This window comes from Talpa europaea (genome assembly GCF_964194135.1).
Source record: "Talpa europaea genome assembly, chromosome: 16".
In the NCBI taxonomy this organism is placed as follows: domain Eukaryota; kingdom Metazoa; phylum Chordata; class Mammalia; order Eulipotyphla; family Talpidae; genus Talpa; species Talpa europaea.
This window is the reverse complement of record NC_140084.1, coordinates 41,093,914-41,112,967: the sequence shown is the minus strand read 5'-3', so window position 1 is coordinate 41,112,967 and position 19,054 is coordinate 41,093,914. Positions and strand designations below refer to the sequence as shown.

Below are 19,054 nucleotides of genomic sequence, written 5' to 3'. Positions count from 1 at the left end.
ACCCACCCCGAAATGCCACCAATCCAACACAGTGACAGGAGGGATGTAGGAGACTTTATTTCTCCAGTACATGGTTTGGGGGGCTACAGGGCTTGCTCTGAGAGTAAGGCACTTGAGGTGGGGGCGGAGGCCAGCTGGGGGATCTCAGCTAAGCTGGTCCTCATACTGCTTGCGGAAACAATCTCCAGCTGGGAAGAAATCCCAGCATCGCTCTTGGTACATCTTCCAAACATAAGACTCCTAGGGTGGGGGATGGGGAAGATTCGATGGGTCACATCTTCCAAGGCTTGATAATGACACGAGCTCCTTACTGCCAGCTACTGACCTTATATTCAAACGCATGGCCCACTGCCCTCCCATTAGCACCCCCTTACCTGACCCGTGTGTTCTGTCTCGTCCTTGTTTATCAGATACATCAGGAAAAACCTGGGGGTGGGAGGCAGGTCAGGACCACCCTCTCCTCCTGACCGGGAGGCCACCCACATGGACGCCACACCCGCCGCCCCGGCTGGTCCATGCCCACCATCGGCTCTGGCACTCTGGCCATGCCCCGTCCTCCTGATAGGCCAGCGGGCCCAAGCTCACATGTAATTGGCCAGGTTGTGCTCCTCCAGCGTGTGGGTCTCAAACCCGTGAGGCGTCGTATCGAAGTAGTCACTGCCGATGCCACAGATGAAGCACTTGGTCTGTGAGAGGCGGGGAGACATGAGTCAAAGCCACGCAACTGTCCCGGAGTTTCAGAACTCCTCCGGGCCGCCCCACGCAGGCCCTACCTCCATATCTTCCTTCACTTGCTCTTGTTGATCTCGGAGCTCACCAAAAGCGTCAATGATCAGACCTGGGGGATGGCAGGGTGCAGGTCAGCGCCCAACTTTTGACCTGTTCAGACTCCGCCCTCTTCTGGCCCTGCCTCCATCCCCCATCTCCCCAGCCTCGCCCTGCTTCCTAAAAATAACACCGAGCGTTTATTGAGCATTTATTATGCACCAGATACTTAACACCTAGGAACTGACTTAATTTTTACAACAACCCTCTGAGTTTAGTGCCATAAACATGCCCATTTTGCAGATAGATACACAGAGGCCTAGGGAGGTGACTTGCCTGAAGTCTCATAGTAAGGAGAGATAGACCCAGTTTATAATCCAGACTGGATCCTGAGTCTGCACTCCCAGCTCTGAGCACTGAGCACTGAGCCCCGGCCCCCACCACCGCCCACCGCTACTGACCCTGGATGATGGCCAGCAGGATGACAATGACGAAGAAGAAGAAGGTGATGTCGAAGACGACCCGGTACAGCTCGTACTCGTCGCCTGCTGGATCCTCAATCTCGTCCCCGATGCCCCCACCGGCTCGGACACCCACGTACATGTGAAACAGGTAACACTGAGGGGGCAGGGCGAGAAGCATGTTGGTCACCATTCAATCATCTGACATTTACCAACCACCTACCAGAGGCCGGGCCCTGTGCTGGGGGTGGGGGGCAGGCGGCACGGCAGGGACTGAGACAGCTCTGGGCTCTGCCCTCACAAGGCTCACAAACATGGCATCGGACAGTGACAGCCCGGATTTGCTCAGGGCTGTGATGGGAAGACACAGGGGTCAGGCAGGGAGGGGGGCAGAGGCAGGAGGGGAGGCACAGTGTGATGAAGGGTGAGATGGGGAACTCAGAAAGCTTTGAAGCTCTGCAAGCCTGATGCAGCTGGGGTGATCAGGCAAGGCTTCCTAGAAGAGGGGACTCTGTGTGAGTTGGAGCTTGAAGGTGTTTAGGGGGGAGGGAAAACCACATGAACTACACCACCATTGGGGAGAAGAGAATATATTTTGCTCTTGTGAGGAACTGAAAGAGCTTCGGTGAGGCTGGAACATAAAGCTCCTGCGAGCAAAAGCAGGGAGAGAGATGAGGCAGGCCCGGTCACAGAGCTCTGCAGGCCCTGGACTAGTTAGTGGTCAGGGAGGGCTTCCTGTAGGAGGCAGCATTTAAGTTGAAAGGTGAGTTGTTAAGTAAAGGGGTGTAAGTGTATGTAGGACCTGGGGTGGGGGGGGGCAGAGAGAGTGTCAGGTGAAAAGGGCCTGAGTTGGGAGGAAACCACGGTCTTAGGGGAACTGAAAGAGGACCAGGCCGCCAGATCAAAAAGCAAGAAGGACTGTGATTAGACTCAGGCAAGATTAGTTCTTTCTGGGCTTCGTGAGTCATGGTGAAGGGATTCAATTTTATCCACTTGGAGATGGGGAGCCAAAGGTTCTGAGTGGTGGGAGGAAGTCAGGGGTGGGGAGCATGGTCTGCCTTGCACTTGTGAAAGATTTCACATTTCTACTCTCTGTGTCCCCCAGAAGCGAGAGAACCCTGTTGTCTTGGGTAAAAGCAAAAGGCCAATGACTGTGGTAAGGACAAGTCTGTAGGTGCAAGACCAGCTCTGGTGGGGCCTCAGAGGTCAGACTGAGGATCTGGACTGTTCTCTCGGAGCAGGGTGTCGGCTACAGGACACCGTCTGAGACAAAGGCCTGCATGACTCAGCTGTGAGCCATGCCACTCGGAGGTGAAACTCAATTTGGGCCATGGCCCCCACTTCTAGACTGGAAGAGAAAACGTAAACCTGCCTGGCACGCCCGTTCATCAGGTGACACTTTTAATTACTGATGACGATGACAGTGGCTGACATCTGTGACATCCTTAATAGCAGCCAGGCGCTATCCTAAGGCATCTAGTCGCAGAGTGTCAGGGAACACCATTTAGTCCTAAAAGCAACGCTTGAATGTGGGCGCTGTTGTTACACACCCATCTGACAGGTGAGGACAGCAGAGTGGGGGAGGGTTGGTTGCCCCAAATCACCTTACGGCCCGAGCACCTTCCCAGTAATAAAAGCTTTCAAAGCTCAAATAATATTACAGCAGTAGCTAACATTTACCGAGTGTGGATTATGTTCCTGGCACTGTTCAAGGCTACTTGTGATAGCAGCTCATAGAACCCTCCAGAAATCTACCACGTAGGTATTGTTATTATTATTTTATAAAGATTTATTTATATTTATGCATACAAGAGCTGGGGTACGGGCCAGAGGTGTGGGGGGGTGAGAGGATTCACCAGAGACAGAGTGGGGAACTGAACAGGCAGAGCCACTGAAACACACTGCTGAGGGGAGCAGCGAGTGAGATAGGAGAGGTCTGCTGCGCCATGTGGGTAGCCCCCTGGCCAGGGATCGAACTTGTGCTGCAGGGCTGCCGATAGTTTCATAGTGCTGAGATTTAACCCCTTGCTCCACCAGGGAGGCCCCCAGGTAGTTATTATTAGCCCACTATACAAACTGAAAAACTAAGGGTCAGGGACAGTCATTCACTTGGCCAAGTGTGTTGGGGGAGGGGCTCACCGTCATCATGTCGTCACACTTCATGTCAGGCTCATCCTCATCCTCGCTCTTGTTGTAGAACTTCCGGAAGAAGTTGAAGGCCACCACGGTATACAGGTAGACCACCACCGCCAGGAGGCCCACAGTCATCACCAGCTGGGGGTGGGCAGGGGTGGGCCGGTTCCAGAATCAGCTTGTCCCTCCCCCTTGCTGGGCCTCCCCAGTCCTGACCTGGATCAGCCCCTGAGGCTCTCGCCCCTTCTCAAGACCCACAGCCACCCTGGCTGAGCCCGCACAGCCTCACCCCTCCCCACTCCAGCAGCCCGGCCCTCACCCCTCCACCCACTCAAAGTCAAGCTCCTCCCGGCAGGCTCGCCCCTCAGCCAGGCCCTCTCCACACCTGTTTCCCATTGTGGGTGACGGAGGAGAGGATGGTTCGCAGAGTCTTGACCCCCATGGCGATATCCAGGAGGTGGGCAGCAAAGAAGAAGTTGTTGTAGTGCCCCAGGAGGGACATCACCATGTACCAGCTCAGGTACAGGAAGGACTGTGGACACACAGGGTCAGGCGTCAGGGAGCACGCAGAGACACACAGGGTACGTTGGGGCCAGGGAACATTTGAGAAGGTTTGGAGTGGTCTGGGGGTCGGGGTGCCCTCTCTGGCTAGGGTGTATTGGAGGAGAGCCAGTCCTGAGAGGAATCAGGGATACTCTGCCAAATGTCAGGGAATTCAAGAGCACAACAGGGGCACCAAAGAATGTTCTGGGGAAGAAGGAGCCTTGGTGGGGTCAGAGGGTACCCTGGGATCCAAGGTACATAGAGGCTCAGGAATCAGTCCCTGGTTGGGGATACCCGGGGGTGGAGCCGCCAACCCTTCTCCTGAGAGTCCCTCCCCATCTACGGGCCCTCCTCACATTATCTGTGAAGATGACCCCAAACTTCCAGATCTGGTACTTGACATCAATGGACATGAGCCTGTGTGGGGTGGGGGGAAGGAGAAAGTCAGAAGCCTGAGCGTCAAACCAGGTTCCCTCTGCTGCTTGCCCCAGGCTGCCCAGGCTGCCCCTGCTCACCAGGTGAGCAGCCCAGGGGGCGGCTCAGGCTTGCGCTCGTTTTGGGCTGTGATCTCCAGGGAGGCCAAATCCATGCCTAGCAGCTCAGCGATCCGCTCCCGCCCATAGATGTCCCCATGCTTGTCCAGAACCTGCACGGGGAGAATGGGGAGGGTGTGCAGGCACATCTGGTGGGGAGGGTGTGCAGGCACAGCTGCAGTGGGGGAGGGTGGGAGTCTGCACGGGATGTTCTGGGGATACTCTGAACTTTGAGAAATTAAAAGTGCATTTGTCTGGAAGAGTCAGAGCTTTCTTCACTTCCTGGCGTAAGGAGGGGGGGTTCCAAACTGAAAAAGGTTTAGTTGATTTATTAGCCAAATTGTAAGAATTTACTGTATTAAGCAGGAGGCAGGGAATCCCAAGTACCTGGGCCCTCCGTCATGTATGAACTTCTCTCCTCCCATGTACCCCCTCACTCACGCTGCCCAAGCTACAGATTTTCAAATACCCCCGGGTACATTCCTGCCCCAGGGCCTTTGCACTGGCTGCTTCCCTTACCTAAGCCATCTGTCCCCAAGATTTCCACCTGCTCACTCTCTCACCTCCTTATCAATTAGCTTGCCTTCTCCTCAGCACCTACATGCCAGAGCAACCTCTCCTGAGCAACATACGCACGCCCTACCCTCTCCACTGCTTCTTTGCTTCTCCAGCACTTCACCTCCCGAACATTATAAATGCGATCTTCATCTCTCTTCAACTCGAATGTCAGAATGATTGTTTTGTTTACTGCCGAATTTCAGGTCCTAACATGCCCCCTTGCACACAGGAGGTACTCAGTAAATATTTGTTGAGTGAATGAATGATGGTAACAGCGAAGACTTATCTTGTGTTTTCTTTTGCTTTGAATATGAAGGAAACTGAGGCACAGAAAGGCTGACACAGGAATAGAGAAGCAAGCAATCCAGGACACACACTCTTTGAAATCTGTGTGCTTCAAACAGTATGCCTCCCTTCCTTCCTCACCAGGAATGTCTGAGCACTGTCTCTGTGCCAGGCTTTAGGCTATGTTGGTATCATCTCATGGAGAGAGGAAAGTATGGTTTCCATGCTCAGAAACTGAGGTGCTCCTCTGAGGGGCAAAGCCCCATGAGGCTTTGCACACAAGGTTGCACACAAAGCAAGTGCTCGACAGGGATGGTCTGGTGGCAGCAAGTGACCCTCCTCGTGTGTCCCTCCTTCTCCAGTCCCTGCTCACTCACCTTCCTCTTGACAAACTTGTCCCAGTAGTTGCTGGGGAAAGACCTGCAGAGAAAGTGAGCAAGATGTCAGGCAGGAGAGAATGGAAGCCACCAGCCAGACCTAGGGGGGTTTGAAATTCCAAGGCTTTTCTTATAGGGGACTCTGCGTCTCACTTGGGGGTCAGGTTGGACGAAGCTTGTCCAAGGCCAACTGCTCCCTCCGCGGCTGTCTTCGGGGGCCCAGGTGAGGCAGGGGGCTTGCATTCAGCGCCAGGAGCACAAAAAAGACCCAGCACTATGCTCAGACGGGGAAGCCCTGGCCTCATGAGGGGCATGGAGGGCTCCGAGTCAGCAGCTGACCCAGCCCCAGGCGCAGGGGCTGCTTTCTGGAACTCTTTCATTTCATTTTATATGATGATTTGCCCCTTCATTTACCAGTTTACCAATTGACAAGTTGATGGCCAAGCATGCTGCAAAGATGGCCAATGGGTCTGGGGTTTTCTTGGGGGAGGAAGAGAAGAGTCTCATTATGAATCTACTCAGACCTGCTTGATGTGTTTCTGTCCATTTCACTTCCTATGGTCCCGGATTAGGCCAGCGGGAGGACCTTCTAGGCCGCGGCTCGGTCCCTCCGGCACGCCACCAGCTTTCATGGAGCACATCCTTCCTTTCCAACACAAGCCCCCTAGGCTCGGCCCACGCTTGCCCGCCCAGGCCCTGAAGCCTGCAGCCTCTCCTCGGAGCCTGGCTGCTGTTCACGGGACATGGGATTTAGAAGTCAAGGCCTCGGCAGACACTATTTTAAACAGGTGTTTTTCTTTCTTCTTAAGCACCTGTACTTGAACATGTAAAAGCTGAGCCTGAGATGATATGTGTTCCTGTGGCTTCTCTGCTGTCCCGCTCACATCGCCTCCACTGGGCAGGACCCCATAAGAAAGTCAACGCCAACCTTATCTATGACTCACTTGCTCCCGAAACTACATGGAGGGCCTCCCTGGTGGCACAAGGGGTTAAGTCTCAGCACTATGAAGCTATGGGCAGCCACTGCAGCACAGGCCAGGGAGCTGACCCACAGGGCACAGCAGACCTCTGCTGTCTCGTCCGCTGCTCCCCTCAGTAGTGTATTTCAGTCAGTCCACCTATTCTGCTCCCCACTTTGTCTCTGGTGAGGCCTCTCACCACCTGCACCCCAGGTCTTGTATGCATAAATAAGTAAAATAAATCTTTTAAAAAATAAAGAAACTACATGGATTCATTAAAGGTTGTAAGATCCTTCTGAGGTTGGTGTGATTATTTATCCCCACTTCACAAATGAGGAAACTGAGGCCCAGAGCAGCTGAGTGACTTGACCAAGAATTCCCAGCTAGCATGTGGCCAGCCCAGGTCTCCACCCTGACATAGTGTTCTGATTCTCACCATGCAGCCCTACTGTGTGGACACATGAAGCAGGACTTGATCTGGAGGGAGATGGAGTGGCTGGAAGTGCACTTTTTGGGTGTGGAGTTCTACCACGTGACCCTTACACACCCTCATTGCCTTCTGGGCTTAGTTCAAAATCGAGTTGTTCCCTATTTCCCCTCCACAGGGCCTGGCTGGGACTCAGTCTCCAGGGCAGAGTTTAACTGGGAGCAGTTTTCACTAGGAGCCTGGGTTCCCCCTCAGATTCCCTGAGCCAGGACCTTCAGGACTGGGGCTCAGGACTCCCCATGTGTCCCCAGCGCCCCCACAGATACTTGAATGCCCAGGAAACTTGTCTACATCACACAAAGGAAGAGAAAGGCTTGGGGAGAATGAGCCGCCCTGGAGAGGATCGGAGCCCCAGACTTCGGAGGCCCAGGCCTGAGCTGGAGCAGAAACCACCTAGGCTCCCCGCCCACAGAGGCAGGGCCCTTACGGTGTGTTCAGCACCAGCCGGTCCCACTGCCCCTTCACGTCATCGTCCTCAGGCTGCTCCGTGATGTACAGGCCGTCAAATTCCAGCTTCCGGGCCAGCTCCTTCTCACGCTTAAAGATCACCAGGGGCACCTAGATTGGGGGGAGGAGAAGGGGTATGGTCAGGCTCCAGAGCTGGGCCCCAGCCTCAGCAGGAGCCCGTGGGAGAACCCAGAGGAAACTTCCCAGGGTGAGCAGATTGGAACAGGAACACTGGGGCAGAGATGGCAGTGTCAGGGCCAGGAGAGCCCAGAGTACTGCCTGGTGCAGCCCAGGGAAACCCCCTCCCCCCAGGGAGGGAGAATGAATAAAACAGGCAGGTGAGGCAGGTGAACGCAGGTGGAAGTGGGGAAAAGCATTCCAGGTCAAGGGAACAGCGATCATAAGTAGATAGCCCTCTTCACTCAATAATAAAATATCAAGATTTGCTGCAACAGAACTCCTGGGCCCCAAATTGAAGCTCTCCTACGACACCTCAGGGGCATCACAAGTCTTATGCATAGCTGATGTCAGAAAACACATCCCCCCTCCATTAGCACCTACCATGTGTCTGGGACCGCAGACCTTAACTCACCAGCACGCGGAAAATAGTATTCCCAGTTACAACTTTGGCCTTTTGACTCAGAAATGAACAGATTCAGGACCTGGCTTCAGCTCCCAGTCTGAGTATCATCCTTGCTGAAGACCCCAACCCTGTGCCCGGCTCCCCAGCCCCCTTCATGCAAGGGCTGAGTGAGGTCTCCCAGTCCCTGTGCAGATCCAAGGCCCAGGCCCACCTTGAGGCAGTTGTAGCCGATGATGCAGAGAAAGGCCACCAGTGTGTGCAGCAGGCTCAGGCAGCGCAAGGCGGGCTCCATGTAGCCCGTGCTCTCCTCCAGGAAGTAGTACACCATGTTCTCATCCTCATCACCCTCCGCTTCCTCACCGGCTCCTGAGCCCCAACCAGAGCCGCCACCCGATCCTGCACCAGACAGGTCCCCAGCCGCTGAGCCCTCCATGTCGTCCTCCCCTGGAGGAGAGTCTGAGACCTAGAGGGGGGCAGAGGTCAGTCAGTGTGGGGACTCCCATGTCCAGGCACCCAGAACCCATGAATAAAATGAAGAGCCTCCATTCCTGAGACTGGACGGGGCCCCTGCCAGAAGCAGTCTTGGGAGATTGTCAATCCAGATCAAGGGGCGGGTCAGGGCCCAAGCTAGCGAATCAGAGTCTGTCCTGGGAATTTGTTGGCCTGAGTGACAGCTGAGAACAGTGAGAGCTGATTATCCTGATAGTAGATTCTGATCATTAATATTAACCCTTATAATACAATTAGTAGCTAACATTTAGAAGCACTTCTCTATCTGTCAGGTACCATTCTAGAATGCTTGATGCATATTAATCCTCTTTCAATACCCAGAGCTCTAAGAAGTAGGTATTGTTATGATTGGATTTTACAGATGAGGCAAGGCACAGAGAGGTTAAGCTTCTTGCCTGACATCGCACAGCAGTGAGTGGTAGATCAGGGTTCGATCCCACTGAAGCCATCCTCGGCTCACTCTGCTAGTCCACCTCTCTATGCTGTTATCTAGATCCCTGCAAGACCCCAAAGATTCCTTCATCCTTTGAGTAGGTTGGTTCTTAGTCCTTTCTTTCTATTCCAGGAGTTTCTCAGTTCCTCCTCCTCACAAATTTCTCTTACATGAAAGGCAGGCAGCTCAGCTGAGTCATGGGGGTTGTGGAGCTGGAGGCCTGTACCCCAGGCACAGCGTTGGTGAGAGGCAGAGCTGAACATGAAACTCAGATGCACCCCCCTTTCTAAGTCCCACCCCCCTTTCTAAGTCTCAGGCATTTATCCCAGGTGGACCCAGACGCCCCACACTCACCCCCACCCCCACCCAGGAACCAAGATGTGGGTGTCCAGCCTGAACCCTCCTGGGAAGTGAGTCCAGCACCTTCTCCCTTCACTGCAGGGTCCCTGGGAACCTGCCTGGGGCTGAGTCCCTCCCTCCCCCGCAAGGCCGGGATCCTCCTGCCCCTCAAGACCAGCACCTTATAAAACAGCAAGATGAAGTTGATGGCAAAAGCCAAGAAGAGGGCAAGGAATCGCAGGGTGTAAAAGTTCCGGGAAAGGTAGTTCTGAGACGAGGAGAGAGAGAGAGAGAGAGAGAGAGAGAGAGCTCGCATCCACCTTCTCCCTGGAGCACCCATCTGATCATTCGCCCACAACCCTGGGTCCTCAAAAATCTGGTCCCACCACCTATTTATTGAGTGCTTTCCGTACCCGGAAACCTGGATTGAGAGCTTAACGTGCACAACATGTTTATTCTCCCTGTCATCCTAGGAGGTGGGTACGGCTGACATGTCCACTTTACAGATAAAGAAACTGAGGTCAGGTGGGCACAGTGCCCTGCTCAAGGTCACATGGCAAGGAAGCGGCGGATCTGGTGTGTGAAATCAGAGTCACGCTCCAGGGTCCGTGAATCCCTCTGCTCTGCTGCTTTCTGTGGGAGGCTGCTTTGCTGGACCCCTGCTTCCAGCTCTCCCTCTTTTTCTTTCCACCCTTCTCACCATCCCTCATGCTTCCCTTCCCAATGGAGAATCTACCCAACCTTTCTGTCCAGCATGTTTCCTCAGCCCCTCAAGGGAGACGAGGAGGGGCTAGACAGGAGACAGGACAAGCAGGGCTGGGGCGCTGCCCTCCCCAAAAGCCTTCCCTTTCCTGGGTCTGGTTGGGAAGCTGAGTTCTCCCAAGGAGCTGGGAGAGTTCACCCCCTCCCGTCCTCACCCCAGGGCTCAGGCCCGGAGTGTGGGAGCTTACACCTGAAGGCTGATAGCCGAGAAACCAGCCGTGGAGGCAGAGTTGAGGCCTTGGCAGGATTCGATCTGGAGTGAGGATGGGGTGGGAGTCTAGGCAGGGGCGCAGATGAGCAAAGGGGCGGGGGTTGGAATAAGGATCACGAGCAGGGAGAGGCTGAGGGGCCAGTGGGGAACACCTGAAAATGCCACCCCGTGCCCAGGTCCTGGCTCTGTCCCGGGGCATCTCTGCCCTCTCTCGAGCCTGGCTTCCCCTCAGAGAGGAGCCCGGCACGGGGGGCTCAGCGTGGGTGTGCGTGTCAGGGTCTCCCGCGCCGCGAGGACGTGCCAGGCTGCCCTTGCAGCATCCTCACCAAGAACTTCACTCTCTGCACTTCGAGTTCTCCCCAGAACTCCTGGCCCACGCCCCCAGAGTCCTCCTTCTTTGGAGGGGGTGCAGCAGATTCTGTCTTCTTAGGGGGCTCTGGTGGGGACTCGGGGGCGTCTTCCTTCTCCCCATTCTCAGCACTGCAGGGCAGGACGCAGAGAGTGAGGAGGTGCCCAGGCAGTGTGTTTGTTCATTCATTCATTCGTTCATTCATTCATTCAAAGGCACGCACTGGGGCCCCGGCCGCGGCTGGCCCAGGTGTAGACGGTGCGGGGACAGCGTGAAGAGGCAACCTCAGGCCCTGCCCTCTTGAAGCACCAGGCCGATAGGGCCCCCAGGCAGAGGCATCTCGCAGCCCAGAGTAGTCGAGGCTGGAGTGTGGAAGTTCAGGGGAGAAAGTGATTTAATTGGGGGTGGGGGGGCACATTTAATGTTGGCCTCTGGAGAAGACTTGTGAGCCCAAATGGAAAGGTTGAGGAAGACTGAGATGAAGTCGAGGAAGGTGGTCCAGGCAGAGGGACTGGCTCGGACAGAGGCTTCAGGGGAGGAGAGGGGCACCCCTTTCTCTATTCCCTTTCACTGGGCTCCCCTCTGGGCTGGCTGATACCAGAGCATGGGGTGACCATGACAGCCTCGGGCCTGGAAATCAGGAGGCCCCCAGGCCAGGAGGAACTGGGCCATCTGGACCCCAAGGCCACTCACTCGGCTTTCTCAGGCTCGGGTTCCGGCTCCGGCTCTGGCTCGGGCTCAGGAGGTGCCTCCTCTTCCTCTCCTTCCACCTGGGGAGGGACCGGCATCAGGGCCCAGGCCCACCCAAGAGCCTCTCCCCACTCCCCTGCCTGGTCCTCTGTGTCCCTTTCTCATCATCTCTCCTGAGCAATCTAAGTTTTGCTCACCCACACCCCAGCCTCCCGCCCCGCCAGAAGGAAGAGGGACCCCGACTCGCCTCTTAGAGCGGGGTGACAGGTTGGGGGAGGTGGAGCGCCGTGCCCAAAGCACCTGCAGTGGGGCCGGCCGCTGTAGGCCGAGCACCTGTCCTCTGGCTCCCCAACACCTCAGTGCCCGGCCACACTCACAGCACCAAGGGCCTGAGGATGCTTTAGGGTCCCCGCGGGTGTGGGCTGCTTAATTCCCCACAAGCATCTGTCACCCTGAGGGTCTTTCTGGGTGCCACTAGTCCTATTTCTCACGTTTGAGGTTTTGGTCCCACATCCCCTCTAATTTGGCCTCTGGGGGCCTCCCTGGTGGCCTAGCGCGTTGAGCGCAGCGCTGTGGAGCTGTCTGCAGCCTCTGCAGCGCCTGTTCGATTCCCGGCCGGCCAGGAAGATTCCCACATGGCGCAGCAGACCTCTCGCGTCTCGCCCGCTGCTGTTTTTGGTCCCTCTGCCTGTTCTGTTCCCCGCTCTGTCTCTGGTAAATCCTCTCACCCTCCCGCACCTCTGGCCTGTACCCCAGTGCTTGTATAAATAAAAATAAATCTTTAAAAAAAAAAAGTTGGCCTGTGGGTCTCTTGCTCTCTCTGCCTCCAGCGCCCCCCCCCCCCTTTCTGGGTGTCCCTGTGTCTCTCCGCCGCCTCATTCCCTTTCTCTCTCCACCCCCCACCTTCCCCGCCCCCCCCCCTCGAGCCCCGCGGCCGCCCTGCGCTCTCACCCCCAGCTTCCTCTTGATGATGGGGGAGCCCTCGGGCGTGGGCGGCTCCACCGGCGTCGAGTCACCCATGTCCCCGAGGCCGCCGGGCCCGTCGGGCCGGAAGGGGCCCCCGTCGACGGCCGCCGCGGCCCTGTCCCCGCCTCCCGGCCCCGCTTCGCGGGCCGCTGCCTCCTCGTCGCCGGCGCCCTCGGCGGCCTCGCCCGCGCCCTCGCCCGCGCCCTCGCCGTCCGCGTCGCCGCCGAGCCCGGCCGGCTGCTCGCCGCGCACCTCGTCCCCCGTGGGGTCGGGCATGCCCGCCAGGAGCTCGGTCACCGTCACCTTCTTGGCCCCCTCCACGAGGCCGCCGCCGAAGAGCGAGCCCCAGAGCAGGCGGAAGGCGCCCGCCGCCGCCCCGGCCCCCAGCGCCCCCGCGCGCGCCAGCGCGGCCCAGAGCAGCGCGGCCAGGGCGGCGGCCGCCTCGCGCGCCGTGAGTCTCCGCAGCCGCCGCACGCGCCGCCGCAGGCTGCGGTAGCTCAGCCCGCGCAGCGCCCGGCCCGCCGCGGCCGCCAGCCGCGCCCGCGCGCCCGCCGCCGCCGTGCCCGGCGCGCCCTCGGGCCCCGGCGCGCCCTCCTCCGCGCCCTCGGCGCCCGCCTCGCCCGCGCCCGCGCCCTCGTCCTCCGCCTCCTCCGGCTCGCCCTCGGGCTCCGAGATCTGCGCGGCGATCTGCATCTCGAAGATGGTGTCCTCGCAGAAGCTCACGAACAGCTCCATCTTCTCCGACTCGCCGCCCTCGTTGACCACGTCGAAGATGAACTGGCGCTTGGACTCCTTCACCTGCAGCGCGGGGCGGGGCGGGGGGCGTGGGGGTGAGTGTCCCCCGGCAGCCGCCGTCGCGGGGGCGGGGTGGGGGGCTGCGAAGGCGGTGCGGCCCTCCTCGGCGCGCTTCTTCATAACTTTTCCTAAGGGCCCCCCTCCGCCCCCCCAAGCAAGCATTTCACCTGCATGGTCTCATGGCACCGTCACAGACAGTCCCAGAGCTGGGGGCTATGTCCCCGTTTTGCAGACAAGGACAGGGAGGCCCAGGGTGAGGGGCCGAGGGGGCTGGGATTCCAGTTCCAGCAGTTGCCTCTAGAAGCCACGTTTGAAGCTTCTGGGAGACACGAGCCAGCGGGGGAGGGCGAAGGCTCTGCGGCCAGACCGCCTGGGTTCAATCCTGACTCTGGCGCTCAGTGGCCAGGTGATGCGGATGAAACTCTGGGCCTCAGTTTCCCCCTCCATCAATGAGGGGTAATGGCAGTAGCTCCAGCACCGGGCTGGTGTGCCGGTTCCTGAGCTAACAGATGCTGCGTGATTGGGACAGTGCCAGCCCCTCACGAACACCAGGCAGTGTGTGTGAGCGCTCCACTGCGCCCTGGTCTTCTTTACGTCATGTGTGTTACAGCAATTGTATGATACATGATAGTAATGAGTGCTCCATTACATTAGGTTTTTTGTGTACTTGGGGGTTCACCTGGAATCTTGACCAGCAGGGGAGGGTAGGACTGGGAAGGGGTGAGCAGGAGGAAGGGGGTGTCTGCAGGAGCAGCACTAAAGGAAAGCTTCCCCAGCAGCAACTGGGGCAGGCAGGCAAGGGCCTGGGGCTGATGTCAGGAGGAGAGAGGAGGTGTGGGGAGGTCTACACTCAAACAGCCAGTGCATGTGAGGCAGACGTGAGTGCAAGGAGGGGCCCAGGAGTCAGTGCAACAAGACCTGAGGACGGGGCTCAGGTACGCATGAACCAGGCATCCACTGAGGACTCAAAGGTTGCAGGTGTGAGGTGGGAAGGGTGTGCGAGAGCATGTGCAGGAGGGTGTGTGCAGGTGCCTGGGGGCTTCCGAGGTGCCTGGGGCTTTCGAGGAACAAAATGGAAGTGAGTGTGCCAGGAGCGTGCGCGGGGCATGCAGACTTGGCGTGCTGTGTCCGTGTGAGCAGCAGGGCTGCCAGTGTGACGGGGCTGGACTGGGGGCAGAGAGGGTGCAGGGCATGTGGGAAGTGCAAGAGAAGGGGGGCCGGGAACCACATGGGAGCTGAAGTGTGTGAGGCAGGCGGGGGTGTGTCAGGGCCACATGACTGGGGCGAGTGACTATGGAAGGGGCCTTCCAACACTTGTGGGCTGGGCATACGAGGGGTGAGACAGGGCACATCAGGCCAAGGAACAGGCCTGGCCACTGCAGGGCTCTGGGGGCGCTTGAGAGGGTGGTCCAAGTGTACATGGAGCATCCGGGACATGCCAGGCTGATAGTAAGGGCCTGTGGGAGGTGAAGAGTGAGGTGCAGATGACCTCCTGGCATGCCAGGATCACAGGAAGGCACACTGGCATCCCCAGGGTGTGTGTGGACCCAGGATAGTGGGATCTTGCTGTGTGCTGGGGCCTCAGTGAGTCACCCCAGAGACGCCCACATGAGTGTGTAAAACAGTGGGCACAGATAGGCCAAGGCCAAGAGGCTGCTGGGAAGATGAGCAAGGAACGGGTAACCACGTGGGCTCGAGTGTGGGTATAGTTGCATTAGGTCCTAAGGGCAGGCCAGAGATCCCAGGGTGAGTGTGCAAGTGGAAGGCATGGTGTGCCAGCATACCAAACATGCTGCGTGTACAAGGCTCGTACATCCATGCGTGGGCAAAGTCTGCAGAGGTGGGCAGGAGAGAACACTGGACTGCAGGGGCACACAGAGCTCATAAAGCGTGTGCAGCAGCAAGGAGCACCAGGGCCTGCAGAGAGGACCTGACAAGCATGCAAAGCCCGCGGGGTCCAAGCTGCGAAGGGCGGGCGAGCCCGGAGCCCGGGGGCGAGCATGCGCGCGGCTGACCTGGGGCATCTCCCACTGGGCGCGGTTGGTCTCCGAGATCTCGAAGTAGATGCGCTCGATGCGGCGCGAGGCCCCCATGATCTCGATGCGGCCCAGGTACGGCCGGAAGTACTCGAGGATGCTCTCCGCCAGCTCCAGGAAGTTGCGCAGGCGCGGGTCGTGCGGCACGTGCTCCGACAGGTTGGTTAGCAGCACCGCCACGTTGAAGCCGATGTCGCGGGCTGGTTCCTGGAAGCGGTTGGCGAACTCTTCAAAGTTGATCATCTCGTTTTCATCCGCTTCGGAGCACGAAATCAGGAACTGGATTTCCGAACCGCTGAACTGCTTCTGGCTGTCCATGGCCTAGGGGTGGGCAGGGCCAGGAGGTCAGAGCGGCAGCGTGGAGAGGTGCCATGCTCTGCTTAGAGCAACTTTGGGCCTTTCTTAGAAACAGAAAAGTCTGGAATCATATAACTGGCCCCTAAGCCTGACACCTGGCGGTTGGCCTGGGGAAGGCTATCCCAGCTATTCAAATACAGGCACACTACATGTCCACAGAGCTGAGCCTCCACCGCCCCCCAGGACGAGACAGCTCCTACCCAGGGATGGTAAACAGCAGAGAATTGATGAAATTCAGCCCTTGGGCGGCAGTGGGTTGAGATGCTGCTTGAAGCTCTCCCATCCGTCCTGCTGTGTCCCCCAAGCTCTCTACCTTTCTCTCCTGTGTTATGGCACCTATGGTCTGCACTTGGCCTCTGGCTACAGGGATGAGGGGTGGGTGGCATGGGGACAGGGAGCAGAGGAAGCTGTGACATTTCTCTCTCAGGCTTGCTCCCTATGCTGGCCCTGTGTCTGGCTCAGACGTCAGTCCCTGCAGCCGGGTCTTGCAGCTCCCATCTTCAGGGAGACGACTGGCCTTCCCAACCTGCTGGGCCGGCTCTGACACATGCTCACCTCTGCCCCGTCCCAAGGCTTTTTGCTACCCCCTCCTGCCTTTTCCAGCAACTAAGTAATCGACATGAGGGGGTGGGGAGGCACCACATTCCAACTGGAACAAAGTCATATGCCCATCACCCCGGAATTAACAGATGTTCATAGTGACATATTCCTCACATGTAAATATTTTAAGAATAAAAACACTGCAGATAGGACTGAAGCCCTCTGTGCTCCCTTTCCTTGCTCCATCCTCCCCACCCCCAAGGTAACCCCTACCCTGGAGTTGGTATGTCCTCGCAAGTGTCAATACTGCTATTGCCTCTGTCCCATCATTTTCTCATACAAAGATATATATACATGTAATATCAGTGTATTTTTTATTTAACAATTTGCTTTTATAATTGGACACTTGCATTTTTTAACCCAACTGTGTGTTTTCAAACTCTATCCATGTTGACCTGTGCAGATCAAAGTAATTCATTTTCATGGCTGTGTAGTATTCCTGTTTGAGAAATGCAACACTGTCTAGTCTCCTGAAGGTGAATATTTAGGTTGGATATAGTTTTTTTACTTTACAGAGGACATTTGTTGGGCATTCCTGTGCTGGTCCTCTGTGCATTTCTGCAAGAGATTCTCTAGGGAAGATTTTCAAATGTTTTGGCTGTACCCACAGTAAGAATGCATTTTACAATGTGACTCAAAAAAAAAAAGTTTCATGACACATCCGACTTTTGCTATGCAACATGAAGCAATATTCTATTTTATTTGTTAAAGATGCTGGTCATGACTTTACCAGATGAATTTCGTGACTCACACATGGGTTGCAACATTTGAGAAATGCTGCTCTGGGGTATGAACAGAAGCGAAATTCTCTGGCTCTAAAAAGTGCTTTGTAGCCGAGATCTTTGCAAAATGCTTTCTAAATGAGTAACAGGCTTTGCAAATCATAAAGGGCTCTAGAAACCACAGAGCGTGGAGACATAATCACACAGGAACTCCTCACCTTCTACCCTTGCTCCACCACCTGCCTCCTCCCCTTACCATGCAGGGTGAGACTACCCCTCAGAGAAAAAGCAACCCCCTAGGACCTAAGGGGTCCTAAGACTCCACCCCCTCCCTTCAGTCCTGGACTCTTCTATGATTGGTTGCTCTCTCCTCGTCATCACCTGTTTGTCCAGGTGAAATACCTTCCTCCCTGACTATTGTCACTTTCCTTTCTGGTGTCTCCTCGTCCAGACCTCTAAAGGTTGCGGAGCCCCAGACCTGGAATTGGCATCCCCTTCTCGGGATACATACTCTCCATGGTGTTGTCATGGATGCCCAAGGCTCTGAATGCCATTCCATGCCAACGGTTGCCAGAGCTATGTCCCAGCCCTGAGTGCCCTCCAGAGTCCAGATGCTTAGAGCTGAAATCCCACCTGACATCATTTGTGGATCCTCCACCCCAAATTGGAAATGGCCCAAACTGAATTCTTAATTTCAAAACCTCTCCCTCCCACAGTGTTACCCATCTCAGGAATGGCATCACCACCCACCCAGGTGCTGAAGCTAAAATCTTTGAGTCATGCTCAGCTCTGCTCTTTCATCTCACCACCCACACCTGATCCACCAGCCAATCTGTCACATCTGCGTTCAGCAGACCCAGAAGCCACTGCTGCTGCCTGTCCATAGCCCCCACCCCACCCCGGTTTTGTTCCTCATTGCCTCCCACTGGACATCAGCGCAGCCTCCTCCTTGGTGTCCCTGCTTTCCGCCTGGCCCCCCAGTGGTTCCCCACACATTGCCGGAGGGACCCTGTAAACACCTGAGTCAGGGCACATCCTGTCCCTGCTAGGAATCCTCCCCTGAGTCATTTCATATTAGGTGCAAAGTCACTGTCCTCCTGGCAGCCAACCGGCTGGCACGTCTGCCCCCGACCTCTGACACTGCCTGGTCTCCTCCCCTTGCAACAACCTCTCCAGTCACACCTCTCAGCCTTTCCATTTGCTGCCCCCTGTCCTGGGAAGCTGCAATCTCCCCCGCCTTTACGGGGTGCCTTCCAGCGTCAGTGTCCTCTTCTCCCTCCCACCCAGTTTATGGCGATGACTCTACCCACACACTCTCACATGCACCCCGCTTTTCAGACCACAGATTATAAGCTGAAATTACCTTTTTGACTTTTTTTTTTTTTCATCTGCTGCTCCCCACCAGGCTATCCACTGAAAGGGGGGGAGCTCTCTGTTTTGTGTGTTGCTACACATGGTGGGTGCTCAAGACATACTTGTCAAGCGAATAAAGCATCTTGATAGCTGAGAAGCGTCTTAAATGGTGTGAGGGTTTTTGAAAACGAAAAAAACTCTTTGAGGAAAAATCCTGAACTCAAAAAAAAAAAAAAATCCAAATCTAAAGAAACTAAGGGGCCTCCCTGGTGGCGCAGGCATTAAAGTCTCAGTGCTATCAAGCTCTCTGCAGCCACTGCGGCGTGAGTTTGATTCCCCGCCAGTATTGCCCGCTGCTCCCCTCAGCAGTGTACTTCAGTCAGTCTGCCTGTTCTGCTCCCCACTCTGTCTCTGGTGAATCCTCTCACCCCCCACACCTCTGGCCTGCACCCCAGTTCTTCGACACAGAAGTTTTTTTTTTTTTTCTTAAAGTAACCAATCTCAATGGGTGGACTCATCTTGTTTGGATCCTGGCTCACAGAATTGCAACAGTTAGGATATTTGGAAATTTGAATACTCCTTAGATAGCTGATGACTTGAAGGATCTGGCTATTTTTCACTTTGTTCTCATTGTTTTGTTTTTGATAATGACACTGGTTTGTTAAAAGAAAGGAAAGTCTTTTATGAGAATATGCTGTACAGTTCCCTGTAAATGAAGTGTCCAGAACAGGTAAATCTACAGAGGCAGAAAGTAAATTAGTGGTTGCCAGGAGCCTGGGTGGGCACAATGGGAAGGGACA

The 19,054-nt window shown here is 56.2% G+C and overlaps 1 protein-coding gene across 2 annotated transcripts in view; it reads right to left on the bottom strand.

The window, feature by feature from the left end:
• Positions 1–46: 46 nt before the first annotated feature.
• RYR1 (ryanodine receptor 1) overlaps positions 47–19,054 on the bottom strand; it is a gene marked incomplete at its 5' end in the record, with an annotated part of 106,188 nt that continues 87,180 nt past the window's right edge. For both annotated transcript variants that reach the window (XM_084257220.1, XM_084257219.1), the window contains 17 exons: positions 47–240; positions 375–426; positions 586–686; positions 774–838; positions 1,227–1,383; positions 3,366–3,500; positions 3,745–3,891; positions 4,259–4,319; positions 4,418–4,548; positions 5,656–5,698; positions 7,529–7,659; positions 8,343–8,594; positions 9,595–9,681; positions 10,713–10,866; positions 11,429–11,505; positions 12,377–13,189; positions 15,202–15,543. In XM_084257220.1, the coding sequence (XP_084113346.1) occupies positions 145–240; positions 375–426; positions 586–686; positions 774–838; positions 1,227–1,383; positions 3,366–3,500; positions 3,745–3,891; positions 4,259–4,319; positions 4,418–4,548; positions 5,656–5,698; positions 7,529–7,659; positions 8,343–8,594; positions 9,595–9,681; positions 10,713–10,866; positions 11,429–11,505; positions 12,377–13,189; positions 15,202–15,543 (2,844 nt within the window). In that variant the 3' untranslated portion in view covers positions 47–144. The remainder of the gene's footprint in view (positions 241–374; positions 427–585; positions 687–773; positions 839–1,226; positions 1,384–3,365; positions 3,501–3,744; positions 3,892–4,258; positions 4,320–4,417; positions 4,549–5,655; positions 5,699–7,528; positions 7,660–8,342; positions 8,595–9,594; positions 9,682–10,712; positions 10,867–11,428; positions 11,506–12,376; positions 13,190–15,201; positions 15,544–19,054) is intronic.